This window comes from Grampus griseus (genome assembly GCF_964374135.1).
Source record: "Grampus griseus genome assembly, chromosome: 16".
Taxonomy (NCBI): Eukaryota; Metazoa; Chordata; class Mammalia; order Artiodactyla; family Delphinidae; genus Grampus; species Grampus griseus.
The window spans coordinates 54,795,526-54,822,152 of NC_139010.1; the positions used below are offsets into that span (position 1 = coordinate 54,795,526).

Genomic DNA, 26,627 nt, shown 5'->3' on the forward strand with positions numbered 1-26,627 from the left:
TCTGCCTGTGCTGCTTCCACTGACACTGCTGAGGCAGATGGCCTCTGTCCCCAACCAACTTCCAGAGAAGAGACTGTGTAACAGTGGGGTGTGAGGGCCACAAGGGAGGGAAGAGGAAGAGGGTAACAACAAGTGACGGAGAAAGCTTAAATCATGCACACAGGCTTCTCATAAGAACTTTATTTCTCAAAAAGGAGGCAAGAATCCAAAGTATTAAAATAATCCTCTAATTTTTGTTTTGGAGGGAGAGGATAGGATGACAAAATAATTCATATAAAAATTTCAAGCACAATGGCTGTAGGTCCTTCATCCTGAAACTTGTGCCTCCTGTCTGCAGCTCCAGGTTCTAACCATGTCACAGGTAGTGCCAAGCTCCTGGATTCAGAGGCTTACAGCATCTGGAATGCTTGTTTATATTTACTCCACAAATAAATACAAAAGGTCAATCTTCCTAGTGCAGATGGTTCAGTCTATTTTTGTGACTGTTTCTAATGAGAATGCTAAAAAGGGCTGCCTCTCTCTAAATTCCAAATCTTTCCTTTCTGAAGACGACTAAGAGAGTGAAAGAAAGGAAATGTGGAGACTTATCAGGTACGACTGGCCCTTATAACAACCACATACCAAGGGAGACTCTACCTCATTGAGGTGATAAAAGGTAAAAAGCGACCATGATTTTTCCATTGCCTTTTATGTGGGGAAACCGCACCTTTCTGTTTCTACCACTGAAGGGAACTGCACTATGTGAAGCGAAGTCCCCCTCTAGCAATTAAGCAAAATCCCTATCCAGAGCAATTATTTTCTACCTTAAAAAGAAAGAAAAGGGTGAGCGGGAATGAGAGTCCTTAGTCCAGGCTGATGTTGCCACACGGCCCAGTAAATGCTGAGGGGCACTTTCCAACAGGCAGGCCCTTCCAGGAGGTGGGAGAAAAGATCTGGTTCACCCCGAGAGGCTTAAGGTGAGTTTAACTGTGAAGACCGCTCGGAACATGCCCGGCTCTCCTCTGAATGCTTTCAGTTGGTGCTTCTCTGAGGAACAGGGAGGTTCTCGTGAAGGTACTTTAAACTTCCATGCTCTGAGAAGTCCGAGACCACGTGGTCCTGGCCTCGCAGCAGCCACTTGGTAGTAAGCAGTCCCTCCAGTCCCACTGGTCCCCGGGCGTGGATTCGAGATGTACTGATCCCCACTTCAGCTCCTGTGGAAAAGCACGGATGAGGGTGTGGCTTTCCCAGCCTCTGCTTCCTGACCACCCGCCAGGCCTTTGTCTCTTCCTTCTCCTCACTTGGCCCCCTCTCTCTGCCCTCTCCTGACCCATCCTCCCTGGGCTAGCCTGACTTCCACTGTCCCCATAAACATGTTCTCTGGTTGCTGTGAGTCACGGTCAGGCCCCTTCTTTAAGAAGAGAAGAAGGGGCCTGACTGTGGGCCTCTCCTTTGTATTTTATCCCCAATCCATTTTGACAATACTACAAGTGCTGTCTCCGATATCTGTCTTGTGTCTGGATTGCATACCATCATCTGACATTTGGGTACTGTTTCTGGTGTACGACAGTGTATAGAGGTTTCATCTCCCCGAGTATCCTTTAAACCCTAGATGGTAAGGGACATGTTCTAGGTACTCCCTAGAACGCCTAGCTCCTAGGTGCTCATGAAATGGCTGCTGACTACACCAAAGAGAGCTTTTCATTTTCCTCCCTCCTGCTCCAGCCTCAGACGTGGGGCACCGGGGCTCTTCCCAGGTCTGGCTTGGTGTTCTGCACCGTGTGCAGTTGAGGCAGGGCTCCTTTGCTCATCACAACTTCACTGAGCAGGCACTGGGCTGGGACCCGGGGATGAAGTGGTGAACAACTGATGTAATTCATGGAGCTTGTATTCTTGTGCGCAAGGCAGCCAAAGAACAGTTCAACAAATAATTCCATGTGGTGATGGGGTGCAGCGAAGGGTGCTGGGACGGAGACTGTGTGGCAGGGCGGCAGCACCCTGGATAGGGTGGTCAGTGGGAGCCTCCCCGAGCAGGTGCCTTTGGCTGAAACCTGAATGAGAAGGAGCCGGCCAGGGGACAGCAGCGGAGAGCCGCTGCAGGCAGAGAGGAGCAAGCGAGGTGCCTGGGGCAGTGGTCGGCAAGGAGATGGTGACCACTGGCTTCAAATTCTGGGTTAATAGCGTAGAGATCACATGACTTTGGGCAGGTTACCTAACCATCTCTTGCTTCAGGTTTTTCTTTTGGAAAAGGAAGAAAATAATAGAATCCATTATGTAGAACTAAGTGAGATAATGCACGTGATGCACTTAGCACGGTGCCGGAAATACAGTAAATGCTCAATGAATATTATGTTACTGTTATTCATGCATTTCACAGGAACTTAACCCAACCAGAGTCTGAGCGTTTGCTCTGAGCAGCTGATGGAAAGACAATGGAGTGGTCTTTGCTCCTCCCCCATCTTGGACTTTCACTTGAAAGCTGGGCACCTCAGCCCTTACAAGTGTGCTATTTCTTCTTCAAGAACATGGAATACAAAGATCAGTGCAAGTGATGTGATAATTAAATCAAACCCCAACACAACAGAAACAGGAAACTAAAAATAAAGAGTCCAGTGACTAAGAATAACAGCAAAATTCCCTTTAATAACCTTTAACAATTCAGCGAGAACTATTTCTCTAGGCAGTTCTCTATTCAAACGTTCAGAGGGATTAAAATGTTTTAAGTCGTTGAAATAATTCTCAGATGTGCCACAAATGCCTTATTGGAGCTTTGTAAAATGGTACCCCTGAAAACCAGCGACTGTCTGAGAACTCCTTATACTACTGGGGGATGGAGAATTTATTACTAATGATGGAAGTGGGGAGGGTGTCTTTGTGAAGCTTTTTATTTCAAAGTCTGCATTAGAAGTCAACCTTGCACCTCTGGACTTACCTGTTTGTTTCTGATGCTCATACTTCAGCCCAGCATAGGTACTAACACCTTCTTTTGTCCTGTCCTCAGGGTGGATTCCTAGCTCTGAGGCAACCTGGCTGTGTCCCTCTGAAGGAGTAAGTCTGCAGCGGCAGTGCTCCCACGGGACCTTGGCATGCACACCTGTCATAATCCATGCATGCAGACACACTGTGGTCTGCTGTACGTGGCAGAGTCCAGGCTCTGGACTCACGGAAGTCTGGGTCTGAACACCAGCTGCATGACTTTGGGCAAGTTACTTCATTTCTTTGAATCTCAGTATCCTCATCTATGAAAAAGGAAATACAAGTACCTACCTTCTTAGCATGTGAAATGCCTAGAACACAGGACTTCTACCAGTTCATGGTAGCTGTTATCCTTCTCTCTCATAAACCCACCTTCCCTCGGTATGTCTGCGTCATCTTGCTCATGCACGTGACTGTAAAGGCCAGGTGTCTCCTCCACCCTCACCATGCTCCTCGGGGCCACACAGTGATTCACAAGGGACTCCTTTCTCCCCGACCAGACTCCTTCTTACCCAGTCCGAAGCGGTAGCCATCAGAGAAGCGAGTGCTGGCGTTCCAGAACACACAGGCACTATCCACGTGCTGGAGGAAGAACTCTGCTGTCTTCTCTGCAGCATAAAGGGAAGAAATTGAGTTAGGATGGCCCAGGGAGAACATCCCTGCTTCCAGCCACTCAACAGGGCCTGACTGGGGCAGGGCCCAGGCCCCTGAGGTGCTTCCCCACGTATTAAACATGCAGACTTGTGAAAGCAAACCAGCTTCATCAGTCCTGTTGTTGAAGGAGTAGGTACCTGGGAAAGACTGGGTTAGAATCCAGATCTCCCTGCAGACATACCCTCAGTGCTGCAATGGCCTGTCTACACTATCTGTTTATAGGCTCTGAGTCAAATGCCAAAGTCTCAACTCAAACTCCACACCCACCAGCTGGGTGACTGTGGACAGGCTTCTGAACCTCTCTGTGCCTGAGTACAATGGGGACTGACAGTATTACCCAGCTCCCAGGCTTGCAGAGAGGATAAAATGAACCAACAGCATGGAGCACTCATCCCAGAGCCTAGCAGATGGCAAGTGCTCAAGTATTAACTGTTTTCACTGGTGGTGCTGTGATTCCCCAGTAAACTGACTGCAAGTTCCCTGAGGGGGCCATGCTGGCATCCTTTACCATCGGGCCTCCAGTGCCTGACACCCAGGCTCACCTGTGGAGGGAATGAGTGACTGTGGAGAGTTGGTTTTGCCCTAAACTAGTTGGTTCTGCGCTTAACCTCCTGAACCTTGATTTCCTCAGCTGTAAAATGGGTTTATTCCAGCAACCGGGAAAGACTGCTGCATGGATTAAATGGTAACGCCTCTGAGACAGAGTGAGCCACGTATAAAGTGGAGCGAATCACCTCTTCCCTCGGGGCCACTGTGACAACACAGCGAGGTAACAGATGTAAAAGCACTCAGCAAACCAGCAAGTGCCGCCCACGCCAGGCACTGTTATCAGTCCACTGAGATTACGTTCTCCTGCAGGCTAAGAGGGGCTGAGAGGAGCAGGGTCAGCGTGGAGATCAAGGCAGAAAACGCAGACCCCGCAGACCCCGTGTGCTGCAGCCCCTGCACACTTACCATTCTCTGTGACGATGACGTCTGTGTGGGAGCTGCCATACTTGTGGATGTGGTCGATGGCCTCCTGCACACTGTCCACCACTTCAATGCACAGTTCCAGGTCCCCGTACTCAGTTCGGAGGGACTTCACTTCGGAGGGGCTGAAGGTCAGATAGGAGGCGAACTTGGGGCCTGCGTGAATCTTCACCTGGGACAGAGGAAGTCCGGGGCAACAACATAAACACGGCAGAAAGAGGCAAGCGCACACTCCTCCCTCTGGGATCCAACAGCAAGATGAGCCTGAAGATGATGAGTCCAGGGCTCCTGTGGCCTGGAAACTAAACTAGTCCCTGCTTCCTTTTAGAGGCAGCCTTCCACGCTCCAGGATGCTCTGCTTTGGGAAATGCTGACGGCCACCTGTCAGCAATGGGCCCCCAGTAAAACTGGAGCAGGGATTTCAGCAGGAAGCCTCTGAATGTGAAGAATGTGCAAGGCATTTAATGGGCTACTGACATAAGCCCTTGACTGCTGGCATTTTACTAAAACGAACACGTGACGAGAAAAATCCCATTCTTAGCATGTGGGACTTAGGCATTGGACTCAGACGGAAAGAGGGAGATGCCACAAACACACTTCTCCTCCCTCTTCCCTGGAGAAGTCCTAGGCGTGCTTTAGAGGAAAACAGTACTTGGTTGGAAACCACTTCAAACTGTGGTTAGTCGTTAGATTTCTGACTTTGTCAGTCTGGCCCCATCTCCAGGTTCAGCTCAGGTCCAGATTCTGGGGCTAACCCTGCTTCTGGCTGGAGGAATTTAAGGATGCTGAGGCTGGTCACTGGGGACCCCGGTCACAGTGTGATCCCACTCAGGCCTTGTTCTCCGAGACCTTCCCAGGGCAGCGTTCACGCCTCGATTCTTTAGGGCCAAGCTCTTGACTTGGCTCAAGTCACAACAAACCACATTTGTCATGTCCTCGTTGCTCCCAAGGCCTTGAATGGTTTCCTATCTGGGACCACACTTCCTCCAGGCCTGGGGTCCAACCATGTTCCCCAGGGGCTGGCACCCCACCCGTGTGCAAGTCGTCCTCTGGTGTCCTTCCTGCACTACAAGGGGCTGAAGTACACAGGCTGGCTCATTCTGACTTGAGGGATTTCAAGGCAATGCTGAGGATGACTGGGGATGTTGTGGGCTTGTCTGAATCAGAACTGGGGGCTTCACTCCTGGATACAGGAGAGCTTTCCTCCTGTCCAGTCCAGGCCAGTGTGCTGCCTGGCATACGTCAGCACTCAAACAGGCCACCAGTGGAAGGTTAGGCCCCAAACGGAAGTGATCATGTGATCTAACTCCCTTATAATTTGTGGGGTACATTTATTTTCATTTTCCAAACTGGGACCATGCCACATTTATAAGCTGACTGAAGTCTTCCTTTTCAGCAAAAGGATGGAAAGGAAGAGACACATGCTCAGGGTCAAAGCAACGAAGACCAGCAGTCACTTTCTCTACTGCTGTGCTAGCTTACATAATTCTGACATCAGATATTGAAGCTTAAAATGCATCCTGACAGAAAATTTAAGATTGTCCAGTTTCACCTGGAGAACATCTATCTTTCTTGCAATCAGGAATTTAGGATGGAGCATACATTTATACTCGAAACTTACTGGCACTGGTGGTTTATAATCTTAACGACATGGTAAGAAAATAATCCAGAGAGGACATTATACAAACTGCTCACTCCCAAATATCACTGTATTAATAAGCACATTAATATTGGTAATTGAAGACATCTGTGGAGGAGCAGCTATATATAAATCTTTGGTTTGAAAACATTTCTGCACAATCTTTTCAAATCAAATCCAAACAAGAATGTGTGTTCAGAAACATAAACTGTATGCCGCCTGAGTAAGAGGTGGCAGGAAAGAGTCCATTCAGTGGGCTGCCATGTGACCTGCTTTATCTTTGAACCCTCTTAGCACTGAACACACACCACTTTGGAATGAAGCTATTTGTGTATGGGTTTCTTCCATCCACTAGACTGTCAGCGGCAAAGGCATGTCTTACTCACTGTGTACTCAGCACAGAACTTTGCATATGGCAGATGCTCAAAAATATTGCTTCTCACACTTCCTTAAATGGTATGGCAGCTGCTCCCAGTCTGATCCCACAGCCTCTAAATCTCGGGAGGGAAGACAGGAAGTGATGGACTTGTCCTACCTGTTCCACTCTCAGCATGTCAATGATCTGGTCAAATAATGGTGTTCTCAGCAGATCTCGGTGGATTAACAGAGTCTCTAAAGCATTACAGGCGGCTGGATATTCGCATTTAGAGTCTCTAACTGAAAGAGGAGGACAAAAAATGGTTTCTATTAACGTGATCCTGAGCCACCGAGGACATGACAAGTATTTTGCCCGCATGAAACGGGACACCATTGAGCTCACCTAGTCTGGTGACCTTGTCGACACTGGCCTCTGAGTCCACGTACATGTGGCAGATGCCTTCACTGTGCCCCATCACTGGAATGCCCTTAGCAGCTTTCTGGATGTTTCTGACCAGCTGAGAGGAGCCGCGTGGAATGATTAGATCTATCATTTTGTCTAGGCGGCAAAGATCTTCCACTTCTTCTCTGGTATTCACCTGAAAAGGCAGAGAATAAAAGGTAAAGATGACATCTTCTGATCACACAAAATATGGAAGTAGCAGCATCCCTTTCACAGATAAATGTCTGTATCTCCTGAGAACTAAGTCTGATGCTCTGAAAACTTATTCCAAAAACAAGATTAAGGAACATCCCTGGTGGTCCAGTGGTAAAGAATCTGCCTTCCAATGCAGGGGATGTGGGTTCGATCCCTGGTCAGGGAACTAAGATCCCCCATGGCACGGGGCAACTAAGCCCGTGTGCCCCAACTATTGAGCTCACGCACCTCAACAAGAGAGCCCGTGTGCCACAAACTACAGAGCTCAAGTGCCCTGGAGCCCACGTGCCACAACTACAGAGAGAAAACCTGCACGCCACAACTAGAGAGAAGCCCGCGTGCTGCAACTAGAGAGAAACCCGAGCAGACCGCGTGCCATAATGAAAAGATCCCGCATGTCTCAACAAAGATCCCATGTGCCACAACTAAGACGCGACACAGCCAAAAAACAAAAAAAAAGGAAAATAAATAAATATTAAAAACAAAAACAAGATTAAGTTCCTGATCATGGGAATTGAAAGTTGTCCAGCAAATGCTTATCAAACTCTACACATTAGGTCCTGTGCTCCGCATTACAAAACATGCAAGACAGGGTCCCTGCCCTCAAAGAACTCAGAGTCTGATAGGGAAGACAGGACTACCCTATGACTACCCATAACACAGGACAGACACTTCTAAGATGCTAGAAGAGGTACAACGTGCTATCCCTGGAAGGTCGAGGAGGTACAGAGTATGCCAGGCTATGAAGATCACAAAAGGAAGTGGCTGCTCCGTTGGCTCTCTAATCACAGCCTAATGACATGTTGGTCTTGCTAGGGAGTCACGGTTCTCCACGACTCCTGCTGACAACCTCTACCCTGGGATGCTGGCTGGAGTGACTAAAGTGCTTGTGTTAGAACTCTGAGATTATGGGCATTTTTTCCTTCCTCTGGATTTTTAATTTTCCCCCATATGGACATGTTACTCACAAGAGAAGTACAAATATACACACATGTACAAGAAGGTTCATGGCAACTTTAATCTGCATTGCACCAAACCAGAAATAACCCAAATGTTCATCGACAGAAGAAAGGATAAGCTGTAGTACGTGCATATAAATGGAATACTACACAGCAATCAAAAAGGGAAAAGTACTGCTAGATGCAACAATGAGGATGAATCTCATGGACATGAGAAAGAAATACCTGAACAAAAGAAACACAGATAAAAGAGTGCGTTTTGTATTATTTCACTAATATGAAGTTCAAGAATAGGCAAAAGAAATTGAATGTGAAGAAAGTAAAAAGATAGTGGTTTCCTGGTGGTGGGGTGGGGCCTACTGATGGGGAAGGGCACAAGGGAGACTTTGGGGTACTGGAAATAGTCTGTATCTTGATGCGGGGGGTGGTTATATGCGTGTATATAAGCGGACACAATTACAGAGCTGTTCACATGTGATTAGGGTACTTTATGTATGTTATACATCAATAAGAAGGAGGAGAGGAGGAAATCTGTCGAATTAAACTAGGGTATGGAGCAGCTGGGATTGGAGCCTCTACAGCCTGTGCTCTTTCTACCCACTATGTTGCTGTAAGAATAACCCAGCTTCTTGTCAGGAAGCATGTAACGAGGCAGGTTTGTAGACACCCTCCTAGCAGCCAACGGAATCCTGGAATGTTGGAGTGAGTGGGCCTCAAGGGAAAAAGAGAAGGATCTGGAGTCAACCTAGGTCAAAATATAAATTCTGGGTGATTCTGGCTAAGTTATTTTACCAATGAGCCTATTTTTCTTCCATCTATAAAATGGACCTAATAATTTTTCTCACAAGGTTGTTGTGAGGATTAAATGAGATAATGGAATGAAAGTGCCTTGCCCACAGTAGGTACTCAATAAAACTACCTAGTACTTCAAAACCTCCACTGGACGGTTGAGGAGAGTGACACAATGGTTCAAATAATGACCATAATAATAATAGTGTTAACAGCATGACCTCATACTTACAAGCTGCATGACGGTTTCCGACAAACCTTCATAAAATGTATCTGTCTGACTTGGCCTAAATCACTACCAGTGAGCAGAACCCAGGCCTCACTCATAGTCTGGGTCTGGTATTCCTGCTGCCTGTGACCTTAAGAATGAAGGGCTAACAGGCATTCTTGTAAATCAGCGGTACCGGGACACAGCTGTATGAGACAGCTGAGCCACTCAAGACCCTTCTGGGTCAAGGCAGCCCTGCCATTGTCTAATGTCACCGGCACACTGGACCTGCTGCTCCTCCAATCAAACCTGTCTGCACTGGCTTGGCCTTATGTGGCCTAAGCTTTGCTTCAAACACCCAAAGACCTGACCTGGCCCTCTGGGCCTGACCTGGCTCATTCCCAGGGACCTACCAGCTGTACGGCCTCCTTGATTCCATGGATTGAGAGGGCCTCCTGGGTCAGGAGGTGAAGAATCCGGTTGCTGTGTGAGGCCTCCTTCCCTCCTTTGAGTAACAAGCCATTACCACTTGCGATAGCCAAGGCTGCCACCTGCAGATCAAAGAGGAGAGCAATGAACCAAAGGGAAAAAGCAGTAAAAGTAAGGGTAACATTAGTGCTCGCTGAGCACATTTCCTGTGCCAACCACTGTTAATCACTTTGTAAGGCCTACCATGTTTCATCTTCACAACATTCCAGTGAATTAAGTACCTGTTTTATCCTCTGCTTTACACATAAGGACACTGAAGCACAGAGAAGTTGGTGACTCCCCAAGGTCACACAGCTTATAAGCGGCAGAGCTGGGGGCCTTGACTCCAGAGCCAAAGCCCCGGATCGTAGGAACTCTACTGTACAGCTTCCTTAGCACCATTACGCTGTAACCTGAGTTAAGTGCCCAGGGTCACATAAGCACTCCCGTCGCTGGCCACGGTGGAGGACAGGTGCTCAGCAGCCTCTTGACTCAGGTGTTGTTCCACCTGACGCAGGCTGGGCGGCATCTCTGGCCACATCGTACCCTGGCCCTGTCATTGTTCCGAGAGCTCTAATAGCTGGTGCTGAGACCCTGGAGAGGACTAGAGCCGCCAGCCCCTGGACAGCTGCGGCAGAGACTGCTGGGAGGAAGAAGCAGGCCATCCAGGAGGGGGGTTAGTTACCCTCTTAGAGCCAAGGCTAATGACACTCACCTGACCATCCAAGGCCTGAAGCTGAACTTCCTGAATGCTCTCAGGATGAATGAAAATCTTCCCGTTTTTGTAATGTATCAAAAGAAACTTAAAAAAACTTGCTTGAACACGTTAATCTCCACATGAATGGTTCTTAACCCCTTTTTGTTTTTGCTGCTCATGATCCCCTTACGAAAATTATGTAAACTTTTCCCAGATAAATGCACAAACACACAGCATTCTATATATAACTTTTAGGATTCATGGATTCTGTGATGCCATGTGAGGAACCTCAGCTGTAACTGGCTGAAGAGGAAACCTTTCCCTCATGAAGTATTCGCTAGTACGGATAAAAGGTAGCAGAGAAAACTTAATGAACACGGCCAACAGAGAGACTTAGGACCCACTTCTACCAGCTGATGGGAGTTCTGCAGTTATCTCTGGGGGTTCTCTGTGAGACAGATATACAGCCAGAAAGGGGCTGAGGACAGACCCCAATGGTATGAGAGTCCCTTGGTGGACCAGCTGGTTTTAGGTCATGTCAGGGAATAGCCTCCACAGAGCATGTGGGACTCCCATGGTCACCTATGCCCTAGCATAAAAAGGTACTGGTTCTTATTTATTTATTTATAAAATTATTTTTTAAAAATAAATTTATTTATTTATTTTTGGCTGTGCTGGGTCTTCGTTGCTGCCCGTTGGCTTTCTCTAGCTGCAGCAAGCGGGGGCTACTCTTCATGCGGTGTGCAGGTTTCTCATTGCAGTGGCTTCTCTTGTTGTGGAGCCTGAGCTCTAGGCACGTGGGCTTCAGGAGTTGTGGCACACGGGCTCAGTAGTTGTGGCTCGCGGGCTCTAGAGCGCAGGCTCAGTAGTTGTGGTGCGCGGGCTTACTTGCTCTGCGGCATGTGGGATCTTCCCAGACCAGGGATTCAACCCGTGTCCCCTGCATTGGCAGGCGGATTCTTAACCACTGCGTCACCAGGGAAGTCCCTTTTGTTTGTTTTTAAATAGAATCTCTCTGTGACACTTTGGGGCTAGTGCAAAGAAAAGGCTGGTATCATCCTACTGGACAGTCCAGTGGGGAAGTGGTTCCAGATTTCTGGGCGAGAATTTAGGACAATGAGCCAGACCACCCTCTAATACCACCTTATACTTCAGAGCATGGCCACTTGGCAAAACCTCTGCCACATGGTTTTGCCTCAATTAGCCTGTGATTTGTCAGATTTCTTAAAGGGGGTCACACGCTAGTTTCCATTAACTACTGAAAGTTCTTCTTCCTAAGAGATGTACCTACAGGAAGCTATCTGCGACACTGATAATAAATGGGTCTTTTTCACATGGGCACAACCAGCTACTAGGTGAATGAGCCTGCAGTAGGTTAGCAGGGACTCTGTGGTCAGGGAACAAAGTGCTCCAGTGAGCTAAGTTTTTGTTTTTGGCCGCACTGCACGGCATGTGGGATCTTAGTTCCCTGACCAGGGACTGAACCCGCACACTCTGCAGTGGAAGCACAGAGTCTTAACCACTGGACCACCAGGGAAGTCCTAAGTTTTTTGGAAATGTACTCCCGTGTCATGGCATGGGAGATTTATCTGGGCTGGAGGCCCAGCTCCATCCTTACAAACGTCACAGGAAAATTAACTTCCATAAGCTTCAGTTTCTTCAACTGTAAAATGGACGTATGAATTACCTTTTTTAGAATTACCAGAAAAATCAAAAACATAAATTGCCTTAAGCGCAACCTGAGAATAAAGTCTCAAAAGTTACCTCTGGGGGAAGGAAGGAAGGAAGGAAGGGAGGGAGGGAGGGAGGGAGGGAGGAAAGGAAAGAAAAGAAAGATATCTTCGGGAGATTTATCTGCGTCCTGAAAAGAAGCTCTTCCTCCAATTCCCTACCCTAATGGCAGGCATTAGTCGCATACCTGGGGTAGACAGTCAGGGCGAGATTCAAAGATGACCAGTAGAACTCCAATTGGGACAGTCACTTGTTCGAGCTCCAAGTCTTTGGCAATTCGGGTCCGGCGCAAAACCCGCCCCACGCTGTCCTGTGAGGAGGCTGCGATCTGCCGCAGACCGATAGCCAGGCTGTTCAATTTAGACGTGGAAAGGCTCAAACGTTTCAGCAGAGGGGCTGCGAGTCTCCCTGAAGAGGTGTGAAGAGCACATGATGAAGCAGTAGACCTGGGAGGGCTATGGCTGTTTTACTGAACACATGGCACTGTGTTAGGAACAGACATGGAACTCAGGGGGTCTCAGGGAGACAAGGACATATCATTTACACAGCTTTTCTGGGAGGGGCAGTTGGGCAGTATACATCATCATGTAAAGGTGTGGACACACCCACACCCTTGGTGTCAGCAATTTTGGTTCCAGAAATTTGTCATTTGTATCAGCAAACCTGCATGTAGTGAGGATACTTATCACAGCATTTTTATTATAGTGGGAAACTGGATTCTACCTATAGATTCAGCCAATGGGGTACAATGCAGTTACTATAAATAAATGTCTATATTTACTGATATGGAAAGCTGTCCAGGATGTAGTTTGTGAAAAAGGCAAACTATAAAACAGCATGTATGACATCACCCTAGTTATCACACATTGCATATACATGTGCAGAGAGATGTCGGAAAGCATCAAGAACAGTGATGATCTCTGCCTATCTTTCTGCGTTATTTAAATTTTTTATAATGAGTGAATTATTTTTATAAGCAGAAGTAATAAAGATGTTTTCTTTTGAAATAAAAACTTAAATAGAATTATGGTAAGTTCATATACAGAATTTTCTTTAAATTTTCATATAAAAGCATGCACAGTGTGATCATCTCTCTCTCCACACACACAAACACACACATACTCAGGAAAATCATTTGGAATCACGTATCATAAATCATTACTATGGTTAATATTGAATGATATTATGAAAAATTTCCCCTTCTTTTTTATAGTCACAACCACCAAGACAAAATTATAAAAAGACTTCTACTTTGGAGGGGAGGAGCCAACCTTATATTAAGAAAGAAATGAAACCATAATTTTATCAACCAATGACATCAATTTAATTAATTTTCTTCACTTCTCCCCATGTGCTAAAAATCGTTTTAATTGTAGTGCATATTAAATATTATACTCTAGTTTTTCACCTCAATGCACGTACATTTTCCATGTTGCCAAAATTATTTTAATTACTACTAAATATTCCATTGAGTTGATACAGTTCAATGTACATGACTGTACCTATGTTATCAGACACTCAGGTTGTTTCCAGTTTTCAACAGTATAAATAATCCTGCTCTAAGAAACTTTATATACAGAGCTATTTTTTCCTCTTGCAATCTTTTCTTAGGGATAAATTTCCTGAAATGGGCTCACGGACTCAAAGGTGATTACCATGCTTGTGTATACCTGAGACTTTGTTCTTAAGCCATGTGTGTCCTTGCGGATTTCCAGAGAGAGATAACTGGGATCAGAAGTCAGAGTTCTACCAACAACTAGGTGTGTGACCTTGAGCAGCAGCTTTAACCCCTGTGGGTCTTAATTCTTTTAACTTAAAGAATTGGATAAGATGTCAATAATAGTAATAAAGATTTCTTCCGTTTATTTAAATTTTTTATGGCTTTCCAATACTGCAAAAATTCAAAAGACCAGATGTAAAGTCTAAAGCAAGTTCCAAAGTAATGGCTCAAAAACGTTTTAAGGAATGAAAATAATGTTGATGAGCCCTGCAAGGTTTCTTTAAAGGGAACACCACTAATTTGGATGTTCAACTTGAGGCATATTTATTCACAAGAAAAGGAAATTTAAAACCCCGTAAAATCAACCCCCATTATTTTAGGGTGGAAAAGACAGAGAATTAAGAAAAGGAGAGAAAGATGAGGGCCTCCCTGACTCCACATATTTAGCTGTCTTCAGTGAGAGTTCAGCCATCTCACTTATGCTACCATTAGCACCTCAAGGGCATTTCTGGATGGCAGACTACATACTGGTTAAGGAACTAGGAGATAAGCTATCTTTCAACACAGGCTGCACAAACTATTTCCACAACTATTTTATATGCACTGTCCATCTGGGTTTCGTTCCCAGATCTGCTACTGGCTGTATGGTTTTAGGCATGTAACAACTTCTCTCTGCTTTAGTTTTCTCCTCTGTAAAACAGGGATAATAAATAGTAGGTACCTTATAGGTACCATGTTCTGAAGAGAAAATCAGATCCTGCCTGTTAATCCCTTAGCATAATGCCCAGAAACACAGAAAGGCCTCAGTAAATGTTAGCTGCTATTAGCTTAATGTCTAAAATAGTGAGGTCCTCAATCTTTTTCTTTTTTGTCTTGAAATTGCCACAGTAGCCATGGCTTGTGACTGTGGGGAATGGAAGGAAAAAGCCCCTCAGTGGGTGGGGGGTGGGTAGGTGTTATATGGAATATCTGAGAAAAGGGGTGGAGGTAGTTAGTACATGTACTTTGAAAACTCCCAATGAATACCAGCCACCAACCCTCAATAAAAATGATGTACACAGTATGTAATTTCTTCCATGACCATCTTGACTTTAGGCAGACTATGATATAAGAATTATTAGTAAAACAAAGAATAAAACCCCAAATAAATCTCTCTAAAACTAAGTTGCCTGGTCTTTACCTTCTGCCTCCTCCAAGTCTTTTTTGTTGGCTAACAGGATCTCATCTCGCTGGTCCGTCAACAGATCAGCCAGATGATGGATAATCTCTGCTCTCTAGGAAAAAAGGTAAAACATTAAAACAAATAAGCAAACATGTTACCCCATAAAAAACGCACACCAAACTTTTAAACCTACTCTTCTGAGTGTGCCCGGCCTTGCTCCTAAATCCCAATCGTCAACAACTGAAACCTCCTTACTTCACTCATTCGTTTCCCACCACTGCTCCCCTCATTTTTCCTTCCTCTCTCACTACTAACCTCCCCATTTCTTCTCACTTTTCTTCCTCTTTTACCACTCTTGATCATGATGATTAGCAAACCACAGCCTTGTGGTGGGGGAGAGGGTGTGATGAATTATTCAGTTTGTCCATGAGACAGGCGCCAGCACTTTGAATCAGCATGACATACACATCTCATTTAATAGCACCAGCTGTAAAGCTGATTTCCCAGGTAAGTTTTTGCATCTAGTTCTTCTTTTTCGACAATTATTTATTAAATGAATTCAGTCAAAGGGGAAAAACCCAGTCCTGGATGCTGGAGGAGACCCCAATCCTTACCCACCTAGATGAGGAAACATGGCAAATCAGAGTAGTGATTACTAAAGGAGTAAAAGAATTGATTTAATAGAGAGAGAAGCTAGGGTTCTCCTGGGCTTTCCTTTTCCTACTTGTAGTTATTTTAAATTTTCTTCTCCCTTCTCAGGCCAAAGTACTCCCCAGAAGAAACGTATATACATCACTTTCAAATCCAGCCCTAACACCGCAACCCTTGGGAAGCCAGCAGCCTGCTTCCACCCGACCTTCTCACACTTCATCGTGTCTGCTACTTCAACTGACTGAGTCACTGTGGACAGGGCAGGGCTATGACATGCAGCAGGCTCTGAACTTCCATCTTCTAGGTAATCTTGGTGATTTGGATGAGGTGGGAAAAGTTACTTTCCTACATTTCCCTGCCCACTATGTGGCAGGATTTGGGAGCCTCTCTGGTCTCATGATTTTCATGATACTTTTGATCAAAACATCATAGTGATGCAAAGCTACCTTAGGCTTCAAGCCTATAAAAGACAGAAGGGAAAATGAAATTTAGAAAAAGAAAAAAGGCAGAACAAATCTGAATCAGAGTTGTAACTCAGATCTAACTCTACAGGACTCGAGGAATAAAGGGGGAAACAGCAGGCTTGACTGTGCACTAAACCTCACAGTTATGACTCACTCTGAAAACTAACAAAACTATCAGCTAGGGTTATTACCTGCTCAGGTTCCAAAGTGGCCAACATCCTTCCTCCTGATCGAGCCATTTCTCCCTGCTGCTCCACGGTAGGGCCTGCAAGAACATTTGCAAACATCAGCTCACGGTCAGCTCACTGCCCCCTCACTATCCCAGATGTGCACGGGCTCCTTGCAGGCACACAGCACACGCTCAGGGTCTTGGCGTGCTTTTTTCACATCCAGAGATCACTCTGACCAATAAACTGGCAGAAGAGCATACCAGATTAACTCAGGCAGAAACACAAGAACCTGTCTGCATTTTTGGGGCAGACAATATGATTTATGTCTTCTAGAGTTCTTCTCAATTCCACTTTGGCTTCCATTTTCTAATGTGTTTGCATTTCTGAATGCAGATTATATGGCAGTGCTATCTTTGGGAACACCTGAGAGAGCCCATACTATTTCTTATGCATCTTTGCATCTCCAGTGTTCATTAGTATCTGGCATCCAGCATGGGCCTAGCAAATGTTTCCTGAGAAAATGGATGCTTACACTCTTTCACTTAGTGATTTTAGTGAGAACAGGAGGCCTAGTTAGGCAGGTTAGATAAGTTTTACAAAACCAAAGTAGAATCCAATTTTGCAAGCAGTGTTTGAAACTATACCATATTTCATAATGTTAGCACATGAATTTTGTAAGCTCTCCTCCCAGAGGGAGAGCTCAGTCTTCAGCCCCATCTAGGCCATGGAGTTACTAGCAATCATCCAGAGACCATGGGACTCTATGAAGAACTACTTACCTGCAGGCTTTACTTCGGAAAAGAAGGTGCCAACTTTCTTTCCCTCCACAATGTCTGTGATGACATGCCCAGACACCTTCGGGTGGGTCCCATTGGCAATGACCACAGAAGTACCACCTTGCAAAGCCCAGAGGGCTGCTTTCACCTAACGGGAGAAGTTAGATCCATGGATGAGATTCAGACCTTTGTAGGGTCTAGGCCCCTGCACTTTAAACATGCAAAAACATAGCAAATACAACATGATATTGAGCAATTTAATTATCTGTAGGAAGGTTCTGCACAGCTCAGAAGCTCTCAAGACACGCTCAGCCCATGCACTCTTCCCAACCCAACCCTGGCATGTGTTGTCTAAAGATAAACCAATCCGCCCCTTGTGCTCAGCGTGTTCTCTAAGCCTCTCTAGTACTGGGACGCATAACTTCTACATTTGACTTATTGTGCCAGCTTGCAGCGTCCAGCTTGCTGCTTGCCTGGAATCTGCTCATGAGCACTCTTGGGCTTTTGTACCTGGGGTTCTTGTCCTCCTTTCTGCCATTGCTACGTATGATTCTGTACCTAAAGGGTATAACTTCTTAGAACAATTAATGGGAGAGAAGAACTTTTTAAAGGTTTCATCAAGAAATATTTGAGCTCTGGGGCTTCCCTGGGGGCACAGTGGTTGAGAGTCCACCTGCCGATGCAGGGGACGCGGGTTCGTGCCCTGGTCCGGGAAGATCCCACATGCCGTGGCCCAGCTGGGCCCGTGAGCCATGGCCGCTGAGCCTGCGCGTCCGGAGCCTGTGCTCCACAACGGGAGAGGCCACAACAGTGAGAGGCCCGCGTACAGCAAAAAAACAAAAAAAAGAAAGAAAGAAAGAAAAATATTTGAGCTCTAATATTAACACTTAGAGGATTTATGAATTATGAAAAAATATAGACCCTGCCCTTGAGGAGGTTATAATATGAACACACGCTTAATATATTAATAAAAATACATAGAAAGACATCACTAAATATAGGTACACAACATGCATTAGACCTGTATTTAGATATGTGTATCTTTAAGTGTGTATGTCCATCAGCCCTCAACTACAAAAGTAAGAAGGATAAAATACAGTTTGGTTTGTAAATTGTTACGGGCAATAAAGGCACCAGATTCTTACCTTGGCTTCCATGCCACCCATTCCCACTCTGGACTTGGTTCCGAATGTCACAGACTGCTGATCACCAGGATAAAATATATCAATGAGCTTTGCATCATCTGACCCTGGGGGGTTGTCAAAGAGGCCTAAAAAGTGGACAAGAGTCGGTAATGCTGTTTAACAGAAGTGAGCATCCCCCAAGACAGACCTCCACAGGGACCTGCCAACTATAACTACTCTGTACTCTACTCATCCAGATAAATTCTGCTATTCCACCAGCTCGAACAAGAAAAGAGGTCAAGGGATTCGTGGAGTCTACTCACACCGAAAACCAGCTCCAGGAGGACGCACCTTACATACTTTTATAACTTTGCCTCATAAATGAATGTTTGCCAGCAACAGAGCGCGGCCATATCCCTGGCACAGAATTTACTGGCCCTGCCCACAGTCTACAGGGAAGCTATCCTCACCTTTGCCATTTCTACTATGATGCTGAACCTTAAGGATGCAACTGAAAAAGATGAGTGGCTTTTGCACAAACAGTGCAGCAGCTGTATACTGTTTAATGTGACTCTTTCCAAGGGCATGACATATGAAACAGGTTCTCATTAACTCTCACAGTACCCTTTGAAACAGTCACATTATACGCCCCACATTATGGGTAAGCCTTTCTGAAGGTTAGGCTGAGTCAGCAGAAGAGCGCATGACTCTTGGCTTTCAGTCTGGATTTGTCACCACAAAGCCTGTGTCCTCTTTATAACTGAGTAGCGTGACATAAAATAAGAGGTACACAAAATGTTACATGCATACCATCTGAGATTAAAAATCCTCACAATTTCACTTCAAAAAAGAATGTGTCTGAGCCTTAGAAGGGGAAAAGAGGGCCTGAGAAAATGGAGTCATGTCAAGGTCTAAGGGGGACACAGACAGGGAGGAACTGCTAGTGGTCAGGAACTGGCTGAAGGACATTTTAGGCATTTTAGGACATTTAGTGATGTTTTTGGTTTTTAAGTTACTGCTTTTCCTGTGCTAAAATACACCCCTGTGCTTCACTGTTCCAAATCTTTTTTTAAAAAAATTAATTAATTAATTAATTAATTTATTTATTTTTGGCTGTGTTGGGTCTTCGTCGCTGTGCACAAGGTTTCTCTAGTTGCGGACAGTGGGGGCTACTCTTCGTTGCAGTGCATGGGCTTCTCATTGTCGTGGCTTCTCTTGTTGCGGAGTACGGGCTCTAGGTGCGCAGGTTTCAGTAGTTGTGGCACGTGGGCTCAGTAGTTGTGGCACATGGGCTTAGCTGCTCTGTGGCATGTGGGGTGTTCCCAGGCCAGGGCTCGAACCCATGTCCCCTGCATTGGCAGGCGGATTTTTAACCACTGCGCCACCAGGGAAGCCCTATTCCAAATCTTTAACACAACCGTGTCATGTGCACCCTCTCTAGGAGAGTAAGTGAATCGGAGCAGTGAGGACATCAGTGTCTAGTGCACAACAAAGTAGTGCAAACCATGAGCAGCAATTACAGGGAGAGAGAAATAACCTCTCACAACCCCTATCCGCCTCAACCCAGCACCCCACAGTTCCCAGGGTCTTCTGCTGGGTTCATCTCAGAAGGCACTATGCTATGAGATCATGAGTAGTACTGGACAATTCTAAGGCAAACCCCCAGAGATGCCTAGGACTTCCTAGCATTCTGATATTCTGCCTCCTCCTCTTCTTTATAGCAGCTCTCAAACCCACCAAGAGCATTTTTAAAATTCAGATAATGTTCTAAAAATCAATATTCAGTGGATAACGAATCAGAGTGAAAAGCACAAGCCTGCCAACGACCAGTTTTGGGGTTTGAGGCTGCATTGAAACTAAGGTTTACTAGAGCCTAGTTCAAGTTGGATTTTATATATTGATCTCTCAAACTCATATCCTTTGCCTTGCTAGGCAGTATAGGAGAGAAGAGTGTAGATTTTTAAACTGAAAAGATTTAGATTCGAAACCAGCCTCTGCCAAGTACTAGCTATATGACTTTGAATAAACCGTTTAACTAATGTGAATTCAATTTTTAATTTCTTCACCTGAATAATAGGCTAACCTACCTACTTTGCAGGGTTGCTACAAGGGTGAATAAATTGACATTTATAAAGCACCTAGCACAGTATTTGTACACATCAGAAGTTGAAAAAAAATCTTGTGACTAACCAAAATGCCTTGTTCTCCAGAGTGGCTTACTCTTACCCCAGCTTAGTTGTTCCTATCCTGAGACTTCAAATTTACGGTGAATAAACATGGTACCAAGACTTCATACAGGTAAAGATACTGATCTGTAAGTATGATATCTCTGACCCTCCACGTGCGCAGGAGACAGATCACAGCACTGGTACCTGCCCCTGCCTCCACCAGGCAGCCCCCTGACCTTCACTTATGCTGCTGAAGTGTAAACTGGGGAAAAGTCCTGCCATGTTAACCTGCCATGGGTGTGGGCAGGGAACTAAATAGGTTTTTCTGACTTCCTGGGAATGTAATGGGAGACTTTTGGAATCCTGTAGGTTTGGCCTAATTTAGACACATCTACCATATCTGTGGGTCAAAATGTAAAACGGGAACAGCTTAAGAAAGTGAGACGAGTGAATGGAGAGCCAAGTTGGAGCCAAGAGGGGCCCCTCCACGAAGAAGGCGAAAGCAGAGAGGAAAAGAGTAACACAGAAGAACACAGTGGCCACAGCCTGGATTTTCTGCAGTGGCTCCAATTTAAAATAATGTGTCTTGTGATTTACATTAAAACTAAAAGTGATCAAGACCCCAATGAGGTATCACTTCACACCCATGAGGATGGCTACAATCAAAAAGGCAGATACCAAGAGGGAAATGTTGGTGAGGATGTGGAGAAACTAGAATCCTCATACACTGCTGGGAAAATGTAGAAAGGTGCAGTTGCTTTGGAAACCAGGCTGGTATTTCTTCAAAAGGCTAAACATATGATCCAGCAATTCTACTCCTAAGTAAAATAAAGAGCATCTTCACACCAAAGCTTGTGCACAAATGTTCACAGAAGCATTAGTCACAATAGCTTAAATGTCTATCAGCTGATGAGTAGGTACATAAAATGTAGTATATCTATATAGTGGAATATTATTTGGCAATAAAAATAAATGAAGTACTAATATGTGTATAATATCAATAAACCTTGAAAACATTAAGTGAAAAAAGTCAATCACAAAGGATCACATATTGTATGATCACATTTATATAAAATGTCTAGAACAAGCAAATCAACAGAGACAGAAGGTAGATTAGAGGTTGCCAAGGGCTGGAGAGTTTCAGGGGAAGTGAGGAACGATTGCTAATGGGTATGGGTTTCTTGATGGGGTGATAAGAAATGTTCTAAATTGTGGTGAGGGTTGAACAACTGTATGAATATACTAAAAATCACTGAAATATAAATTTTAAATAGGTGAATTGTATGTTATGTGAATTCTATCTCCATAAAGCGGTTATAAAAAACAAATTAAAGTGCCTGGAGGTAACAACATTTCAGCATTCAAACTTCATCTCCCAGACCACCCCCACCTTCTTTTGAATCACAAAACCCTTTTCGGACCGTATGGCTCAGAAAATAATGGTCCACAGTTAAAAAGATCAGAAGCACTCAAACAAAGAGGGGAACTCATGTGCTCACACATACAGTATTTAAAACAAAGACTGGATAAAAAGAAAAGGCATTGCTTTGTACCTTCTACATCTGAAAGAACAATTAAGAGGTCAGTCTTCATTTCCACAGCCAGACGGGCAGCCAGGCTATCGTTATCTTTAACACTAATAACCTAAAATGCAGGTAAAAAGTCATGAGCTTTGCAGTTCAAAAAAGTTCACGGAAGTACTCAGCTAGGCTCTGGCAGGAAAAATCAACAACCCTGAGTATGTGCATGACAGCTCTGACAGGCCTTTCAGTTTGCAAAACACCATGCCTACTGGCAACCCCCTTTCCAAATATGCACCCTTCTATCCACTGACACACACAAGCCATGCTCACAGCACCACCTTAAATCACTATTGCGCCTCACCCAGTTGAACGAAACCCCCGTCTTCAGAAGAGCTTATGCAGCCACTGCTCCAGGATGCCAGCTTCTCTCCCCATCTCTCCATCTTGTTTATGCCCAGCGTCCGGTGTTAGTACATGCAGCCTAGCATGGCATTAGTGTCTACAGCATGCTCAACCCTCGGTAATACTTTACCCACATTTACCCCCTGGAGATCACTATTGGGCTCTGCTGGGGGCACAACAGCATCGTTTGTGTTGACAATGGGGACGATGTTCATTCGGAGGAGCTCATGAAGTGTCCCATTGAGGTTCCGGCGCTTCTGCTCATCGTGGAAATCCAAATTGGTCACCAAAATCTATGGGGATATATGTATATGTATAGCTGATTCACTTTGTTATAAAGCAGAAACTAACACACCATTGTAAAGCAATTATACTCCAAAAAAGATGTTAAAAAAATAAATAAAAATAAAAGGGGTAAAGAGATTGAAAAACGCAGGAGACAGGAAAATGATGAACTTCCGAGGAACAGCATCCAAAGGATGCTAAGAGTAGAGGAGTTCAGAATGGAACACACATCTCTGGAGACTTATCCAATTCTTTTGGAGATTGGAAAAAAGTTAGAATCACCTGGAAGATTTATTTTAGGATGCTTAAGACTTTTGAAAAGTACTTTAATCCTCAGAGAGCTATGAAATCTCATCCATTTACAAAATTAAGAAAATGAATGTATCTACTTTAGCGGGATACTGGAGGGAGCAATGACTGCCATAAATTTCTAAAATATCTTTGTATCCCAGCATCTGATTCAAAGTCTGGCCATACACAGTAGGTGCTGAAACATGTAGTGAGTGAATGAATGAATGGTTACTCTGCCTGGAAAATGTATTAAACCACAGGGAATAGGGCCACGTGGTTCCTGTTTTTGCTCTGTGGCTGACCACTGCCCGAGTCAGCAAAGACACGGTCAAGATGAGTCTGAGAGGTTTAGGGAGGTGAGTCTTTAGTCACAAACTGAAAGAAGGGCAGACAAAACTTCACTCAGGGGACGGGATGCACACAAGCTGCTCAAAGGCAGAGTGGAGAGCCGGGTGTGGGGGCCGGTTAACAGCTCCACTCCCTGGCTTGAATCAGGGTATTAGGCAATGTTTAGCAGGAGAGAAAGATAAAGGGGGGTGACAGTAAGAAACAAAATGGTAACAAACTCCAAAGCTCAGGAATAAATGTTTCAGTGAAATCCCTGCAACGTTCATGGAAGAGGGTTCTTGTGATGTAGGGCAGCGCTGACGTAGGAAAAGGCTGGAGGCGGATGGCCAAGAATTCTTGGAAGGTACTGGAACAGTCCAAGTGGGAATGGTTAAGCCCTGAACTAGGGTCTGGCTATGGTAACTGAGAAGATGACAGCAGCCTTAATGATATGGAAAATGTGGGCGAAGAAGACAAAATGATAACATCACCAAGGGAAATAATTTACTCACTCATTTGATAAAAAAGTTATTGAGTACCTCTGAAATGCCAGATCCTGTACTAGCTCTTGGGATGGAGAATAAAAATGTTGATGATTTGGGGAAGATGGAACGGGTTAGATCATGAATGTCTTTTCAGAAAGTTTAGCCCTGTGGGAAAAAGGCCTGGGACAAAGGTGAATACATAGATCCTGGTTCTGGTGGTGGAAGGTCAAACAATAAAAGTAAACACGTGTGTGTAGGAGAGGCAAGCCGGAGGTATAAAGGTCCAGTGAAAACACCCGTGGCTCCAACAGCTTAACAAACAAGACATGGGAGACAAGAGACCAGAGAGAAAAGTATATGCTTGGAGAAGGGCAATCTGTTAGGATGCAAATAAGTTTCATTTCTATGAATGAAAAATAGCTGTTGTCCTTGTTTAAGTCTTTAATCTGACAAACAACTTATGGGAAATTTTCAAAAGCCCCTGATAATGGTCTTCAAAACAAGATTACTAAAGAAAACAAGGAACCACAGGATAAGGGGCAAAGGGTACAGATTTCTTACAGATCAGATCATGGGGAAGGCAAAGGTGTGGGAGTGAAGGGGCCCCTGGATGAAGGCTTGCTGGAAACTGGAGGGCACAGAGCTCTTTTACATCAATATTAATAAAAACAACGGCTAATGTACAGTATTTTTAATGATACTTTCACTAAAACAAACAGACGAACAAAAAACCTCAAGAAGTATCATACCTGGGAAAAAACAAAACAAAACAAAAGCATAGTTCCTGGATCTAAATTTCCTCACCTGGCTCCATGCACTTAAAAAAAAAATTAAAGACTAAAACTGTTATTGCACTATGGAGGAAAAAAGAGCTGATAATAAAAGGAGACAAAAATTGAGATTTCCATTGCATTTATGTAACCGAAAAAAAAAATCTAAGATTACAGAGAGTGGGGTCCCAGCCACAAACAAAAGTATCCAAGTCCATGCCTTTCTGTTTCAGCTCCCTTACTCAAGGACACTCTGGTATAATGCCAGAACGTCACTGTGGATAACAACTTAAAAATGATGGAGAGGGACTTCCCTGGTGGCGCATCAGTTAAGAATCCACCTGCCAATGCAGGGGACACGGGTTCGAGCCCCGGTCCAGGAAGATCTCACATGCTGCCGAGAAACTGAACCCGTGCGCCACAACTACAGAGCCTGCACTCTAGAGCCCGTGAGCCACAGCTACTGAGCCCGCGCGCCTAGAGCCCGTGCTCTGCAACAAGAGAAGCCACCGCAATGAGAAGCCCACGCACTGCAACGAAGAGTAGCCCCTGCTCGCCACAACTAGAGAAAGCCTGTGTACAGGCAGCAACAAAGACCCAACACAGCCAAAAACAAAAAAAATAAATGATGGAGAACAGAAAAAGTGATAGGAAATGCAAGGGCCAAACCTGAAAGGATGTATACGTAACATCATCTGTGTATAATAACATCTGTGTAAATGATAGGATCAGAGGCAGCAATTTGAAAGTACCTTGGGGAGTAAGGTTTTTTCAGTTGTTTTGTGATATTTAGATGTTTCTATTTAGTGTGTAGTTGTACAGCTGATTAAAAACCCAACTGAAAAAATTCTGGAAATTTAGGTAAAAAAGAAATAATGTAGAAAGAAGGTTCTAGCACATTCAGGGGGACCACTAAAAATTTTTAAGTTCCATGAGGACTAGAACATGGCTGATTTGTTCACTGCAGTATCCCCAATGTCTAACAGACTCCTTGGTACACATGGTGCTCAATAAAGATTTGCTAAATGAATTAAAAACCAACCAACCGGGCTTCCCTGGTGGAGCAGTGGTTAAGAATCCACCTGCCAATGCAGGGGACACAGGTTCGAGCCCTGGTCCAGGAACACCCCACATGCCGCAGAGCAACTAAGCTCGTGCGCCACTATTGAGCTGAGCCTGTGCTCTAGAGCCCGCGAGCCACAACTACTGAAGCCCGCAAGCCTAGAGCCCGTGCCGCGCAACAAGGGAAGCCACCTCAATGAGAAGCCCGTGCACTGCAACGTAGACCCAACAAAGCCGGGAAAAAAAAAAAGTTAAATAATTAAAAAAACAAAAAACAACCAAACACCAGCATTTCCCTTCAACACTTAGTAGAAATCTATTATATAAGGCAACCAGGTGCAAAGAGAAACAAGCCAGCTGAAGTCAAAGAAGCCAATGAAATAAAGATATCTAACCTTTCTATCTTCAGCAGTATCAGTACTTGTAGTAGTCCTAAGAGTTACTTGTATAATAACAAGAGCTAACACTTACTGAGAAAGTACTATTTAACAGACATATTAAATGCTTTTCATATATTTTCTCACTGAGCCCTTCCAAAAACTCTTTGCAATAGGCACTGATGACATCCTCATTTTTCAGATGAGGAAACTGAGGCACAAAAAGGTTAGACTTCAAAACTTTCTCCAGATCTCCCAACTAGCAAGTGGTGAAGCTGAGACTGTATCCTGGCAGTCTGGCGCCAGAGCCCTGCTCGTATCACCTTGCTCCACGGGAATCACCCTCACAGGTCCCACACCCCCCTTGTGGAGGGTCAGCCTCTCACCTGGGCAGCGCAGATGCTGTACTGGGTAAACATGGCTTCATACAAGGCCATCAGCCCACTCTGTCCGGCGGCTGCACAGGCTCGGGCTTCTAAGACTGGAATTGCCTGTAACATGCCAACAGACAAGGTGTGGCTGGGGCGAGGGAAGGGGGCCTGAGGACCCTGTTATAGGGGGTGGGGAAGCCACACTTACCATCTCCTTCAGCTGGTTCTGCCCCGAGTGTAGGGCCTGCCGCACGCTCTGAGACAGAAGGATCTCATGGCGCAAGCGTTGCTTGCCAAAGGCTACAGCTCCACTAGTCACCAGCATCATCTCTCGGCCTTGATTCTGCAGTACTGACACCTGACATTAAGGAAGGAAAAGGCACAAGTCCTTGTAATATCTCTTTCCTTTCATCAC

At 45.0% G+C, this 26,627-nt stretch overlaps 1 protein-coding gene across 1 annotated transcript; it reads right to left on the minus strand.

The window, feature by feature from the left end:
- Positions 1-201: 201 nt before the first annotated feature.
- ALDH18A1 (aldehyde dehydrogenase 18 family member A1) lies at positions 202-26,543 on the minus strand. The gene is made up of 15 exons (XM_082673562.1): positions 26,421-26,543; positions 26,228-26,332; positions 22,379-22,537; positions 21,873-21,963; positions 18,173-18,297; positions 17,031-17,175; positions 16,273-16,346; positions 14,985-15,078; positions 12,272-12,492; positions 9,602-9,739; positions 6,978-7,173; positions 6,753-6,874; positions 4,564-4,750; positions 3,468-3,563; positions 202-1,193 (listed from the first exon to the last, which is right to left on the minus strand). The coding sequence occupies exons 1-15, from the start codon at positions 26,538-26,540 to the stop codon at positions 1,012-1,014; spliced, it is 2,055 nt and encodes a 684-aa protein (XP_082529688.1). The 5' UTR covers positions 26,541-26,543; the 3' UTR covers positions 202-1,011.
- Between the last annotated feature and the right edge of the window lie 84 nt (positions 26,544-26,627).